This window comes from Aethina tumida, chromosome 1, assembly GCF_024364675.1.
Source record: "Aethina tumida isolate Nest 87 chromosome 1, icAetTumi1.1, whole genome shotgun sequence".
Lineage (NCBI taxonomy): Eukaryota > Metazoa > Arthropoda > Insecta > Coleoptera > Nitidulidae > Aethina > Aethina tumida.
Window position 1 is genome coordinate 79,877,716 of NC_065435.1, and position 14,473 is coordinate 79,892,188.

At 36.5% G+C, this 14,473-nt stretch overlaps 3 protein-coding genes across 4 annotated transcripts; 1 reads left to right on the forward strand and 2 right to left on the reverse strand.

The window, feature by feature from the left end:
* Positions 1-403: 403 nt before the first annotated feature.
* Positions 404-2,050, reverse strand: LOC109596953 (uncharacterized). Of its 2 annotated transcripts, XM_049970551.1 has the most exons (6): positions 1,731-2,050; positions 1,466-1,653; positions 1,292-1,415; positions 1,114-1,240; positions 926-1,059; positions 404-860 (listed from the first exon to the last, which is right to left on the reverse strand). In XM_049970551.1, the coding sequence occupies exons 1-6, from the start codon at positions 1,964-1,966 to the stop codon at positions 647-649; spliced, it is 1,023 nt and encodes a 340-aa protein (XP_049826508.1). In that variant the 5' UTR covers positions 1,967-2,050; the 3' UTR covers positions 404-646. The 2 variants fall into 2 exon arrangements, with proteins under 2 accessions (XP_049826508.1, XP_019868117.2); XM_020012558.2 differs by having other exon boundaries at positions 1,114-1,415; positions 1,731-2,048.
* Positions 2,051-3,474: 1,424 nt separating this feature from the next.
* Positions 3,475-9,043, forward strand: LOC109596981 (ubiquitin carboxyl-terminal hydrolase 31). The gene is made up of 7 exons (XM_020012600.2): positions 3,475-4,229; positions 6,316-6,525; positions 6,585-6,909; positions 7,080-7,201; positions 7,278-8,281; positions 8,341-8,731; positions 8,819-9,043. The coding sequence occupies exons 1-7, from the start codon at positions 3,588-3,590 to the stop codon at positions 8,867-8,869; spliced, it is 2,745 nt and encodes a 914-aa protein (XP_019868159.2). The 5' UTR covers positions 3,475-3,587; the 3' UTR covers positions 8,870-9,043.
* Positions 9,044-10,101: 1,058 nt separating this feature from the next.
* Positions 10,102-14,473, reverse strand: LOC109596974 (probable aconitate hydratase, mitochondrial). Its single transcript, XM_020012587.2, has 7 exons — positions 14,315-14,473; positions 14,002-14,229; positions 12,445-12,651; positions 11,507-12,388; positions 11,226-11,445; positions 10,854-11,166; positions 10,102-10,798 (listed from the first exon to the last, which is right to left on the reverse strand). Exons 1-7 carry the CDS (start codon positions 14,345-14,347, stop codon positions 10,312-10,314), a joined length of 2,370 nt encoding a protein of 789 aa, XP_019868146.1. The 5' UTR covers positions 14,348-14,473; the 3' UTR covers positions 10,102-10,311.

Consider the following 14,473-nt stretch of genomic DNA (forward strand, 5'->3'; position numbering starts at 1 on the left):
CTTTTACTTTTTCGCTAAATGCATAATATTTTTAAGGAAGTCGAAGTGAAAATCGTATTTAATTATGTAAAAAATACCTTTTTTACTATATATATATATATATATATATATTCACGTTTTGGATTATTCTAAAATACCTATATGTTAATGAAATAAAAATATGTTTGAAATGATTAATTGATATATTTCTGAAGTTTGTTAAGCACGTGATATAATCGGCAACTTAAGAATTAAGAATTCTACTCCACCATTGATTATTGATTAATAGTTATTTTTTTAATTCTCTTCAATTTGTTCCTAGAAATGCAAATATTTTCATTTACAAATGAATGATTTTATGAAAAACTTGTTAATTAATTAACGGTGGTAAATCGTACGTAAAAGAATACAAAAGACGAAGTGGTACACATCGCATCTTTATTGACAATGGGAAAATAATACAGTTGAGCAATTCTGTAATGTATGTTTAACTGTTTAAATGTCAACTCATTCAAGTACCTACACTTAACAACGACTCTTAAGAGATCGTAATTTATTTATATTATAATAATTATTTAATTCATATTATAATTCCAGTAACAGATAGTTCTGCCCTCAAGATATCCAATCAAATTTATGACACGAAACCACAAAAATCCAACCTTGATCATAACAAAAATTTATTGTATCTAACTAATTTAACAATTCTTGCGGTTACGTTTCCAAAATCTTCCGCGTCAAAATCAGAGCCACACAAATCTGGATCGATTGGATTTACTAGGGCCCAAATTCCCTGTTGATCGTTAAAAATTTGCGACACATACGGAAGCTTCTCGAATGATTGCAATAGAATATTATGATTTTCTGCGATCATCGCTTTGCTAAAAATACGTTCAGTAGATTGTGAAGGTGTTTCTAAATACTAACTACTACATACTAAACTTACTTGATGTTCCATTGTGCAACAGCAAAATCACGCAATAAATAATAGTTTAAACCATTTTTTTGGTCCGTCTCTAATCCTCTAGATACTCCCAACTTATTTCCCATATATGTTACATAATATTCTGTAACAGTTGTCTGAAATAAATAATAATTACAATTTACATTGGTGTTAAACTTGGTGAAAATTACTCTCGATTCGATAATTAAAGGCCCTTCATCTTTCCTCAACTGATCCAGATCTAAAGCGAAAACTTCAGTGCTATTCCAACCTGTCATAAATAAGACTGGAGATGATTTAGAAATTGCTAAAAATGAACTTGAAACAAGCATATAAGGTTCAGACTTCTCTAATAAATTTAACCTCCACCATTTAAATTCCTGTAATGACACAACTAACAAAATATTATTTCCTGCATCTCCAATATACGCTTTAACACCTTCTGTTGTTTGGGGATCTATTGTTATTGTATTGAGATTATTTCTTGCTACTCCTGAAATATTCAATAATTGTTGACTGTTTTTATTTAAACATAATATGTACCTGTTAAAACACAAGTTTGTTGAACTGAATTGAGAAATAGATTATAGTATACTAATTTGGCGGGACACATATCATTTCCTTTATCCAAAACCCACAGATTTGGTTTCTTCGGTTCAACATCTAAAGAAATGGCGTCCTGTAATTGCTTACAATTTCCCCAGTTCTGACCCACAATGTCTAATTTCTTTCTAATGTTTAATATTTATAATTAAAAAACAAACACGCATAAATGTTTGGTAAATATTTTAAATTATAGTAAACAAACCTGAGCACGAATGGACTTAATAAGTTTGTGATGACATCTTCTGTCCACGGTACCTCTACTAAGGTGGGTAGGCTACGGTTTAGGTTGCAAATGGTTCTAGGTAAAGTTAAAAAGGCTCGATTTCTGTATATTGCTATTGATGACGTGTAGTAATTGTTGTCGAAGCCGTGTTCTGATAAATCCCACAATTTTACAACAGTTAAAAATGTTGTTAATATCAAACTTTTCCGAAACATTGTGGAACGCGAACTGAGTTAGTTGCTAGTTTCGCAAAATAAGTAATTCTTAAGTGCGTTGCACCTTTTTTTATAATGTAAGAGTTGCAATTTATATTTATATTTATATTTAACATAATATATAAATTTAAAATATGTTACTTAAAAATATGTTTGTGAGACAACTTTCTCTAATAAATTGCATATTTAAAAACAACTTTTATTAATTTTTGTTAATACAAAATAAATTTTCAGAAATATGATTTCACTTTTTGATGCAATTTAAAACTTATTAAAAGTATTATTATTTTATCATTTTACAAAAGATATATGGTATTTTAAAAAACAAAAAAATAAATATTTATTGTAAAACGGGAAGCTATGAAAATATAAATTATATTTCCCAACAAGAGTGCCAAGTATGAATATTGGACCGTTGCTGGGAAATGTCGTTGGGCGTACACTCTTAAGCTGTGTCCTCACTAAGTCGATTGTGTCGATGCTATTGTAAATGTCTGTTGCACCACTGTCAGATTTATGGCCCTTCTACATACTTCTATAAACTCAATCTCCTTATCCTTTTCCCATTCTATGTTAATAAAACTTACACTCGCGACAACAATGACTGACTTAATGGTTAAAAGACTGTCAAATTTGAATGAGTCTACGAAGAAGTTCAAAATTAATCGAAATAAATTTCGAGCGATTATATTAAAAAGCTGAATATGCTACTAGATACTAAATAAAAGAAGGCTGAATGTATGTAAGGTTGTTCTATTTTATAGTTGTTCTACTTTTGACGTTTGAATATTTTTCAAATATTAATAAATACCCAACTAAACTTTATCAAGACAAATGAAAATTTCTAAAGTTGTTCTAGACATGAGCGATAGCGTATATGGTATATACTATAAAAATAGAATCCGTCTTATTCTCCGTATAAGATTCAGACTGCATGGGAATTAGCATCCAAGACTATCTGGACCATTTGAAATTTTGTCTTACGTCGCCACATATCACACTGCATGGAAATATTTGCAGGTTCTCTGCTGACGGTTGTCGGTTTTGCGATAGAATTCGTTTAGGATGTAAGTAAACGACATAGTAACTGATATCTCTTCAAGCATTAAAAAAATTAATTCGAATTTATTTCATTTATAATTTAAATAAAAATTTATTTTTATTACATACTAAACACGCGTACTTACATTTACGTGAGGTCGTAAAAATGTACAATGTTGTTATTCTATCAAATATTTTTTTAAATCAAATCAAAATCGAGTGAATAGTAAAGTAGTAGGTTTTTCATTTTTCTCTTGTGTTTAACAGAAATTTACTATTTACTACTAAATTAATTTTGTTGTAATATGTGCTGCTTTAAAATTAGATTCAACCATATCTGGTTATAATGTATAAACGGTTGCCGATAACGAGATAGCACGATGAAAGATAAAAACATATTTGAATGTAGAGATGTCGCCACTGTTGCAATGATTCACACACCTAATTCCAGATTGCATTAACAGTAGGTCGCGACTGTTTTGACAAATGGCTGACGTCGGACAATAATCCAGTGTTTTTCCAATTCGAAAAACAATAGGGCGCGTGTGATGTGACATTCTTCGGCACCGCGACGCCAACAATGACGCTGATCCCCGACCAGAACGGCCTGAAGCGCACCTTCACGCTGCCCCGCAACCCGTTACGGATGTCCAAACGCAAACCGAAAAAAGAACCTTCAGAAGATACGGATGAGAAGAACAAACGCGTCTTCCGTCGTCCTTCGATAAGGAAAATCATCAGCAAGATCACCCAGCACATTACGGTACCAGGCTTCAATCAGAACCTGGACAATCGCGTTCCTCCAGTTGGACTACAAACGTGGGCCCCGGACGAAACGCCAGGCGTTACGGGGTTGAAGAACCAGGGTAACACTTGTTTCATAAACGCAGTGGTGCAGTGCATTTCGCATACGGACGTTCTGGCCGAGTATTTCGTGTTGGACAGGTACAAAGTCGATCTGTCCCGCAGGAACAAGTTGAATTCGAAAAAGTTCGGAACGAAAGGAGAAGTTACTGAACAATTGGCGCAACTATTGAAGGCCTTATGGTCTTGTCAATATACTCCAGAACTGAGCTGTTCCTTCAAACAGGCCGTGGAAAGACACGGTTCCCAGTATAAGGGTACTCAGCAGCACGACGCTTTGGAGTTTTTGCAGTGGCTTTTGGACAAAGTGCACGAGGATTTGAATACCGCTTCGAAAAAGAAGTACAAAAGTATTAAGGTTTGTTGCAGACAATTTAATTGAACCATAGCGTCATACAGCGACGCATGCTACGTGTGCAATTATAGTGTTGAAAAAGTCTTATTTGATTGTTATTTGACTTCTGTCAATTTTGACAACCTGGTTGAGGTTATTTTTGTACAACTGATGTAATGGACTGTGGAAAGAAATGATGTAGCTCGACAGCCACATCAGTTGAACCACAACAAATTTGAAAAATACTACTTTTGCACATTCATTTACAACATATTCAAATTGGAATCATATGGAATAATCGGGTTTTATTGTAAATGTTGTGAACGAACATTTCAGAGGAGTGAGTCAAAAGGGAAACGAAATCAATTGATCAATTGAAATTGTAACTGAAACGACAGGAAATCCGGTTTTCAATAATTTAATGGATTCAAATTAAAAATCGTGCTGTGCCATTCATTACTTATCGAGAGTAGAAACAGTTGTTTCTTTCTTATTCTTCTTTAACGTTAATTGACAGACATTCAAGGTTTAATTGTTTTTATTGACCATGCGAAATAACGAAATATAATTCGATTTATTGTTAAACGAACGGACGTTCGTACACACGTGCTTATTGCAAACTTTGTGTAACTCGGTGGTGTAGCATATAATCCAAAAATTGGCAACGTTCAGTTGAAAAATTGCGCAGCCGATCTAATTTAGGGAATCATGACGATTAGATTTTGTCCAACGTCATAAATTTTACATCGAAGTTTTCCATTCCACATTATTTTCTGCAATATGTTTTCTATATGTAATGTGTTTAATTCGTATTTATGTCAAATATTTTTCGGTTTCGTAAACCGAACAAAAATGTAAATAATGAACAGTTCATCAACCTCAAAAGTGCAACAGAATAGAAATTTTTCATCCACTTTCATTTATAATAATTCATTTTTTTTTTTTCTAAAAACTTTAAGTTAACGTGGAACGACGACATGAATTCGTCGTTGTTAATTAAATATTAAATCGAAAAGAGAATGACGTGCGAACGGCACGCGCTCATTGTTTTCTGCTGTTTGATCGTTCGAATGGCAAATATTTACCTCGCACGATAAACAAACAGTTCAGAAAAACCAAACAAAACCGCTTTTATTAAACAACTTAACATAATTTTAATTTCTCTTTTTATTCGGTTCTTTCCTGAATGACACACTCTGTTTTATTGTTATTTCTTATTTTTATTTCTAATTTTAAGGAGGAAGGGGAATTATTTTCATTTAAGACAAACAATTCGAGGTCGTTTTGGTAAAGAAGATTTGGCACAAGGTTAAATAGTGCTGCGATCTTTCAATTTTTCCCTGATTAGTGTGTTGAGAACATTATCCTGACCTGCCCTGTTCTGCCCTTGCAAGAAATAGTATAACATCAATGTATAATCTCGCCCACGATAAACATTGTTTATTACGATATATTTATCGTGACGAATATGTTTAAGATACCGTACAATTCTCAGAACCTGTGTCCAGCTGATTAAAAGTGGTGATCTAACTTCCCAATTTTAATTATTTCATTGTCAAATCGAATTGATGAAAACATTTTCACAGCGGATAGTGTTGGTTGCGTGTCGCGCATTCCATATCGTTGACTCACGCATCGTTTTACACATTCAATTATCCGGTTCAAGTGTCTTGTTCTACTTTACGTTCACTCCGACTCTTTTTATAAGGCAGATGCGTTCTTTCTGTCGTGTCTATGTTTTGGGAACGTGCCCCGTAAAATAATCGCTTAAATTTAGAACGGGGTGAGTTCCAGATGTTCGAGATCTAAGCCGTCAAACAAACCGGATACCGATGTATTGGGTATTATAACCCATTAATTTTCAGATTATTCCACTCCCAATTGTTAAATTAAATTAATGAAAGCTTTCGTGCGGCAACAGCACTAAAATACTAGGTGGGGTGAAAAGTAACTTCCTTGACCACCAAAATGCGTGGTTAGGCCGACGTGTCAAATTTCAGCGATCCAGCGAGATGGAATAAAATGAGGTTACTTTTCACTCACTATTCCCTTCCCTATCCTCTATTTTATTTATTTATATTAATAAAATTTGAAATATTTGACTTTTTAGACCTCGGGACGTCCTGACGAGGTGATAGCTGCGGAAACGTTGGAGAATTACAAACGGTGCAACAACTCGTTCATCCAGGGCATATTCCAGGCGCAGTACCGATCGTCCCTCAGTTGTTCCAGATGTCGGACGCAATCGAACACCTTCGATCCGTTTCAGTGCATCTCCGTTCAGCTGCCCCAGTTCCACAAACAATCCATTTACGTCACGGTCAGTGCATGTTTGTTTATTAATTAAAATCATGTCGATATCGATTTAACTCGTTTCAGGTTTTGTACACGTCGCAGCAGCCGCGTCAGGTTCAAATCGGGTTGAGCGTCGCGTCGGGCGCCACCGTGTCCGAATTAAGGGACATCCTGCAATCGGACACGTCGATAGATCGTGCCAATATGCTGTTGACGGAGATCGGCGATCAGGGTTTTTTGCGCACCTTCACCGACGCCCAATCGGTCGGTATAATCAGCGAAATCGATCCCGTTTACTGCGTGGAAGTCGCCCAGCTCAAGGACATGGAAGAGGAGGATGCGACGAGTGCTTATGTGCTCTTGTGTTGGATTAACGTTGCGGTCGGGGAAAAAGACTCGCAACGATTTGGTGAGCGATTTAATTTATAATTTACATTTCCATTCATACCGACAATAAACATATCTATTGTAAATATTCGGGTCGTTTACCTTTTCCGTGTTGTTGTTGTTGTTGTGGTTGTTGTTGCCCATTAATTATTAATTATAGATTATTAATGAGAATATTTTGTGATGTCACAGGGAGCCCTTATACGATGCAAGTGTCCCGTGTAACTTCGTACGACGACCTACAAAAACTCATACTAAAAGAAATGGCGCCGATTCTGCACGACGACATCCTCACCTCTTCTCAACCGCGGGGCGTAAGTATTAACCGGTTTACCGGTTGGTCAATTCGTTCCGACATTCTGACTCAAAACACTATTGTTGTACCAATAGATTTTCAAAATGCGGATATCGGATCCAGCATGCAACGACAACGAACCGCCCTGTTACTTGGACGCCGACTTGGAGCATCCCTTGTTTATGGAGGCGGTGGACCAAGCGCTCGCCTTGTGTAGCGAGGAAGGAGGCCCGGCCCATGTCAAGCTCGTGCTCGAATGGATGGAACAACACAAGCGAGAAATCATCGCTGACGATCAGGATCTCATCGAAGAACACTCGAGTGTGAAGATGTTGCGGGCGCAGGCTTTGCAAGGCGGAGCTCCCTTAACGTTAGAGGAATGTCTCAGGGACTACACAGAAGCGGAAACGCTGACGGACGCGTGGCGATGTCCACACTGTCAGCAGTATCAGCCGGTGGTGAAAACGTTGGACGTTTGGTCATTACCCGACATTCTTATTGTTCATTTTAAGCGGTTCAGGCAACAGACGTTACGCGGCTGTAACAGTACCAAACTGACGTCGATGGTGGACTTTCCCGTTCACGGTTTGGACATGTCTCCGCATCTGGCGAACAAACGTAACCTAAACCAAAACCAACAAGCGGAAGACGCTAATCCGATTATAATCAACAACCATTCGGGTACGGGGACGTGGTCGCCGTGGAAACGCGCCCGCAAACAATCCTCCGCTGACGACAACACGTATGATCTGTACGCAGTTTGTTACCACCATGGAACTGATCTTGAGACGGGTCACTATACAGCTGCGTGCCGGAACACCTTCGACAACAAATGGTATCTGTACGACGACGCCAAAGTGGAGTGTTTGAACGGGGACGGAGCAGATGTAAGTGCTGAATTGGTGAACAACAGTGCCTATATTTTGTTCTACCAGAAGAGAAGCGGAGTCTATGTGGGCGGTAGTACGAGCAGTGCGGCCAGTACCAGTTCGGTTGGTAGTTTGGACCATTGGGTGGGACGGATGCCTAAATTTGTGCCGCCCAAAACCGTCAAACCTTCAGATAGAAAACCCGTCAATACGAGCGATAATCATCAAACGTAATTTTTACCCATATTGTTTGTATTAAGTTATTTGTAATATGTATGATAATTCGTAGGAAAGAATCAACAAAACCGTCCGAAACTGAAGTGGAACTTCGACACTCGCGCAAGTCATTAAATGATGAGAAAACTGCGTCGACGCAAACTATAGATCCCCAAGACAATTCTCTAGACTCCAATCCTGAAAACAACAAAGAAGAAGCCTCTACACAGGAAAGCATTACAAAATCCTCCTCGAAGCCCATTTACACGACCAGCATATACATAAATGCCCGTAGTCCGGTTTTGAGTATGCACCGAATTGATGGAATGGGCGAAGATGGTGAGAACGTTGAAGTGCGTACGAATGGCGATAAAGAGACGTATACGACTACGGCGTCTGTACACAGACATTCCGATATGAGTCCGAGAATCAATGGCAGGGTCTCCCAGACGCAGCTCAATTGGGTAAATATGAAATTCATCTTTCTAAACCTAACCCAACCTAAAAATTATATTTATTGTTTTTCATATCTTCATATCTTTATCTTACAGATGTCTCCGCAACCAGTGAGAAAACTGAACACATCTCAACAGTCAGTGTAGTATTGTAAATAACTGAAAGTTTTCTTTTCTTAAAACTACCATGTATATAATTTATTAGGCACATTCATTAGTTTCGTTTGTTCTTAGAGAGAAATCAAACGTTTTGTTATCGATTCCCGTTCTTAACTAATGTATTTATGTATATAATACAGTAAAACGCAATGTTCAGTTGAATGTATTTGTTATCTTATTATGCATATTTTTAAGAAACCCTGTTTTCGTTTCTCATGTATTTATGTAAATAATTTTTTTAGCCAACTGACTTTAAGAAAACAGACAGTTGTTTTTAATGTATTTTAAGGGAAAATTGTTTTTGTTAAAATTATATATATATATATATATATATATATATATATATATATATATATATATATAATTTTTTTTTGTGTGTAAATTTTTATTTTGAAAACTCGTTTTAATCAAGAACTTTGATACTGTGGTGATATAGTTTTATATACAGTCAATTAATACACTGAAAGTGATTGTAATTAATTATTTTAATTACTTAGGGCTGCTAAGTATTAGAGAATATTGTTTACATTGCCAGATTTTGTTGCTTTTTTGTGTTGTTAAGAACAGCTTAGTTCAGCAAATGAATATATTGTGCAATTCAAGCTGAATTCGACTGTTAATTGTAATTGTAAAAAGTATTTATCACAATTTTTATTAGAGAAATAGTTACAGCGTTGCCAGGGGTGTTGGGAAAGAAAGACGGAATGAGTGAGTGAGAAAGGATAAGAGTCTGTTATTAATATATGGCCTGCAGGGCCTTTATTCTTCTTTTAATGTGTCTAATAACGTTCTAACGATCGGTATAATTCTTTGTGATAACCACATTTTACAATTAAACAATCTAAGTTTTATATGTTGCAGAATGTATTTTTCTTTAAAAGAAATAATATGGACTTTGAATTAATTATACAAAATGTAAAACTAGTCATAAAGCATTACTTCAGTAATGTGAAATTTATATATATATATATATATATATATATATATATATATATATATATATATATATTAATCTTACATTATTAAATATATATAATTCTCGTATTTTATTAAGCCGTAATTATTAATGTAGATTTTGGTATAACGTAACATGTAAAACGTGCCTTAAAAATTTGAGTATCATTTACTACATCACCAAATTAATAAATATTATGTATAAAAGGTTGCTTTTTATTAATTTAATATAAAATCAATTATACTGATGAATAACGATCTTAAAGTATAAATAAAACCATATTTATTGTCTTAGTTTAGCGACAAATCCATCCAAGTGATATTAAATATACTTACAAATTCGCAATGATCTTACAAAAATAACTTGAATGTTACTGATCTACATTGATTTATATTATTGTATCTGAAAACCAGTTTCCAAATACATACAAAAGTACAAGATAATCTAACTAATTAAATACATCCAATAAATTAAATTATTGCGCAGCCAGTTCCTTCATCCTGTTTAAAGCACTTCCGGCCTTGAACCAACTGATCTGCAAGTCGTTCATTGTGTGGTTGAGCATAATCTTTTCGACTTTTCCATCGGCATGTTTGATGTGACATTCGACTTGTTTTCCAGGTGCCAAATTGGCCAATCCCTTCAAACTAATCTTGTCGTTTGGCTGAATCTTGTCGTAATCTGCGGGATTGGCGAAAGTTAAAGGTAGCATTCCCTGTTTTTTCAAATTGGTTTCGTGAATACGGGCAAAGGACTTGACAATGATCGCTCTACCTCCCAGATGGCGAGGTTCGAGAGCGGCATGTTCTCTAGAACTGCCTTCACCGTAATTCTCGTCTCCGATCGCTACCCATCTGATGCCTTTGGCTTTGTAGGCGCGTGCGACATCTGGAACTCCACCCCACTCGCCAGTTACTTGGTTCTTGATTTTGTTCAACTCTCCATTCTCTGCGTTCGTAGCACTAAAACAAAATCAACCATTGATTTTAAGTTTCCTATGTGTCCGACATTACTCACGTGATAAACATGTTGTTAGAGATGTTATCCAAGTGACCTCTATACTTAAGCCATGGCCCGGCAGCGGAAATGTGGTCGGTCGTACATTTACCCTTGACCTTAATCAAAATGGTCATGTCTTCCAAATCTTTGCCATCCCATTTATCGAACGGCTCCAACAACTGAAGACGCTGTGACTTGGGATCGACGTCAACTTGGACGTTAGAGCCGTCCGCCACGGGCTGCACGAAAGTGTCTAGACCGGGATCGAAACCCTTGTTAGGCAATTCGTCTCCGAATGGAGAGCTCAGTTTGAATTTCTTACCGTCAGAACCTGAAGAAAAAACAATTTAAATGTATGTCTTCATTAGACTTGGAAAACATTGTAAATACCGGTAAGTTCGTCGGTAATAGGGTTAAAGTCAAGACGTCCTGCGATGCTGAGCGCGGTCACTAGTTCGGGCGAAGTTACAAAACCGTGCGTGGCTGGATTGGCGTCATTACGTCCGGTGAAGTTACGATTGTACGAGGTGACTATCGTATTTTTCTCTCCCTTTTTAACATCTCTTCTGTCCCATTGACCGATGCAAGGACCGCAGGCATTAGCCAAAACCTTACCAAAAATAAAATTATTAGTTTCTTTCATAACCCGAAAACATTTTCAAATAGCTTACGGTCCCTCCGAATTCGGTGAGGGTTTGCGAAATGCCATCTCTTTCGATTGTGGCACGAATCTGTTCCGATCCGGGTGTGACGTTGAAAGGAATCTTAGACTTGAGTCCGTGCTTCATCGCTTCCTTGGCAATACTTGCGCATCTGCCCATGTCTTCGTAAGAACTGTTAGTGCAAGAACCAATCAAACCGACTTTAATGTCGACCGGCCACCCGTTTTTCTTCGCGTTGTCGCCCAATTTGCTGATAGGCGATGCCAAATCGGGTGTAAATGGACCGTTCACGTGTGGTTCGAGGGTATCGAGATTGATTTCGATGACCTTGTCGTACTTACAACCCTCGTCAGGATTCAGCAGAACTTTTTTGACTTTTTCGGCTTCTTGGGCGATGGGAGCGCGCTTTGTGGCCACGAGATAATCGGCCATGCGCTTATTGAACGGAAAAACGGAGGTGGTGGCTCCGATTTCGGCGCCCATGTTGCAAATAGTAGCCATACCGGTGCAAGAGATGGAATCTACACCGGGTCCGAAATATTCTACAATGGCTCCGGTACCACCTTTAACGGTTAGGATATCAGCCACTTTTAGGATGACGTCTTTCGGTGAGGTCCATCCGGAAATTTTGCCAGTCAGTTTGACGCCGATAACTTTCGGACACTTAAGTTCCCATGGGATGTTAGCCATGACATCGACGGCGTCGGCACCACCCACTCCGATACAAAGACCACCCAATCCACCGCCGTTTGGTGTGTGAGAATCCGTACCGATCATCAGCAAACCAGGGAAGGCGTAGTTTTCCAGAATAATCTGATGTATGATGCCAGAACCCGGTTTCCAGAAACCGACACCATATTTATTACCAGCCGAAGCTAAGAAATTGTACACCTATGAGAACAGAATATCAGCACAAAATCAAAATCGGTGCAATCAAACAGATATACCTCTTTGTTAAGGTCTTTGGCACGGGCAAGATCCTTTTCTCCGCCAATTTGGGCTTCGATCAAATGGTCACAGTGGATGGTCGAAGGAACTGCAACTTTCTTCAAACCGGACGAGATGAATTGCAACATGGCCATTTGAGCGGTAGCATCTTGCATAGCCACACGATCCGGACGCAGTCTCAAGTAGGAAGTTCCACGTTCGATTTCCTATAAGAAACGCCATTTTTGGGTTATGCTCAATAATTTTGTAGATTTTAACATAAATTCAATCAATTTTTTAAAGATATTTTATTTTCAAATTAAGATTTTTTTACATAAGTATACCACTCCAATGGACAGTATCTGTTCAATCAATCAATGTACTCAAAATGCCGTACAAACATTACATTTCAATAAATAATAAATTTCGATCATTTTGATTTTTTTTTCGTAGAGTGATTGTAATTAGAAATTATCGAGTAACAAATTGGTGACAATATCGATAGTACATTGATAGTACCCGATCACTAACTTGAGCCAACATCGTTGATTGCGAAAACATGTTGGAAGCAATTTTGCCAATCTTATCTCTTCCCTTTAACAAAACATTCTTGTTTTGGTTGTTGCATTTATAATTGAGATTCAATATTCAAAACAATAACACAAAAAAAAAAATTGATATTTAGAATTAGAACTTTGGAATTTGGAGCGACGCATGAACTGAAATGTTTATGTTTTAAGCGCCGACCCAGAAATAAACTAATATGATATAAATAACAGTGTATATTTTTTTCATTGCAAGGCGCAACCGAAAAATTTAACCATATTTTCAATTAATTTATCCAGAATAATAAGATATTTTAAATATAATTAATTGTAATTAAAACGTAAGTAAATATGAAATTGTTATCTAATCTATGTACAACGCATTATACATTGTTAAATATGAAATAGCAGAAATATATATTTTTTCTATTTTTAAATTGAATGGTTTAGTTATTTATTATGACCTTAATTATATAATAATAATTTTATACCAAAAATATTTAATATTGGGTTATTGTCTAAGAGATTGCATCTAAAAATATCTTTTATATTTATAACACTTGTTGATAAAATAATAAAGTTAAATTATTGCATAATTGAAACCTCAATTATAAACAATGTACTACTGGATAGTCCAAATGATCAATGAGCAAATAACATGATCTGGGCCATTTTATTATTTCTGCAGTTTATGTTTAAAAATGTCATAAATATATAACGGCAATAAATTTAATGTAATTAGAAATGATAAATTCTTTTTATTCTACATCAAAGTCAAAAGTACAAAACTTAACCTAACTTTCCACCAGTGATTATGTAACATAAAATAGGAAAAATAAAAAGTAAAAAAAAATCCGAATTTAATAATTAATTACACCCAAACAACTAGATCCAAAGTCTGACCAAAATAAAAAATAATGAATAATAAATTGCCGTTTATCAAAAAGGTCGCATAAAGTTCAAATACAAAACACATAACATCTGTATGCCTGATTTTTCCCAGTCAAAACATTCAATTTAAGAACAACTTACTTGAGTTTGAGGTTGATCAATATGCGAGTAAAGCACTTTTTCGGAAAGGGTCAGCGGTCTGTTGAGCCGTTTCTTGACCACCTCGAGATTTTTGACGAGCTTTTCGTAGGGCAATGGATCCTGGTCTAAATTGCTCATTGCCACCTTCGAGGAGGCCGCAGCCAAGGGCGACACGTGGAAGCATCTCTGTTGGACTTCTCTCAGGGCCAAGTTGCCGGCTTTGCTACCCTAAAATCGACAAGTTTTCGATGAGGTTATGTAATAAAACATGAATTATTTGAAATAAATAATATTTGCGTATTGATTTACTCACCTGGCGATGCAAAACTCGCGTACAGTACGCCATGGTCAGCAAATTGACGGAGTAAAGTTTTGGTGTGGAACGGTCAGTATGTGTTTGTTACTGCTGCAAACACGCAAGATTTGCACTGAGGTTGAGTCTCTCGACGGAGAGCTGTTCTGGAATGCGCAC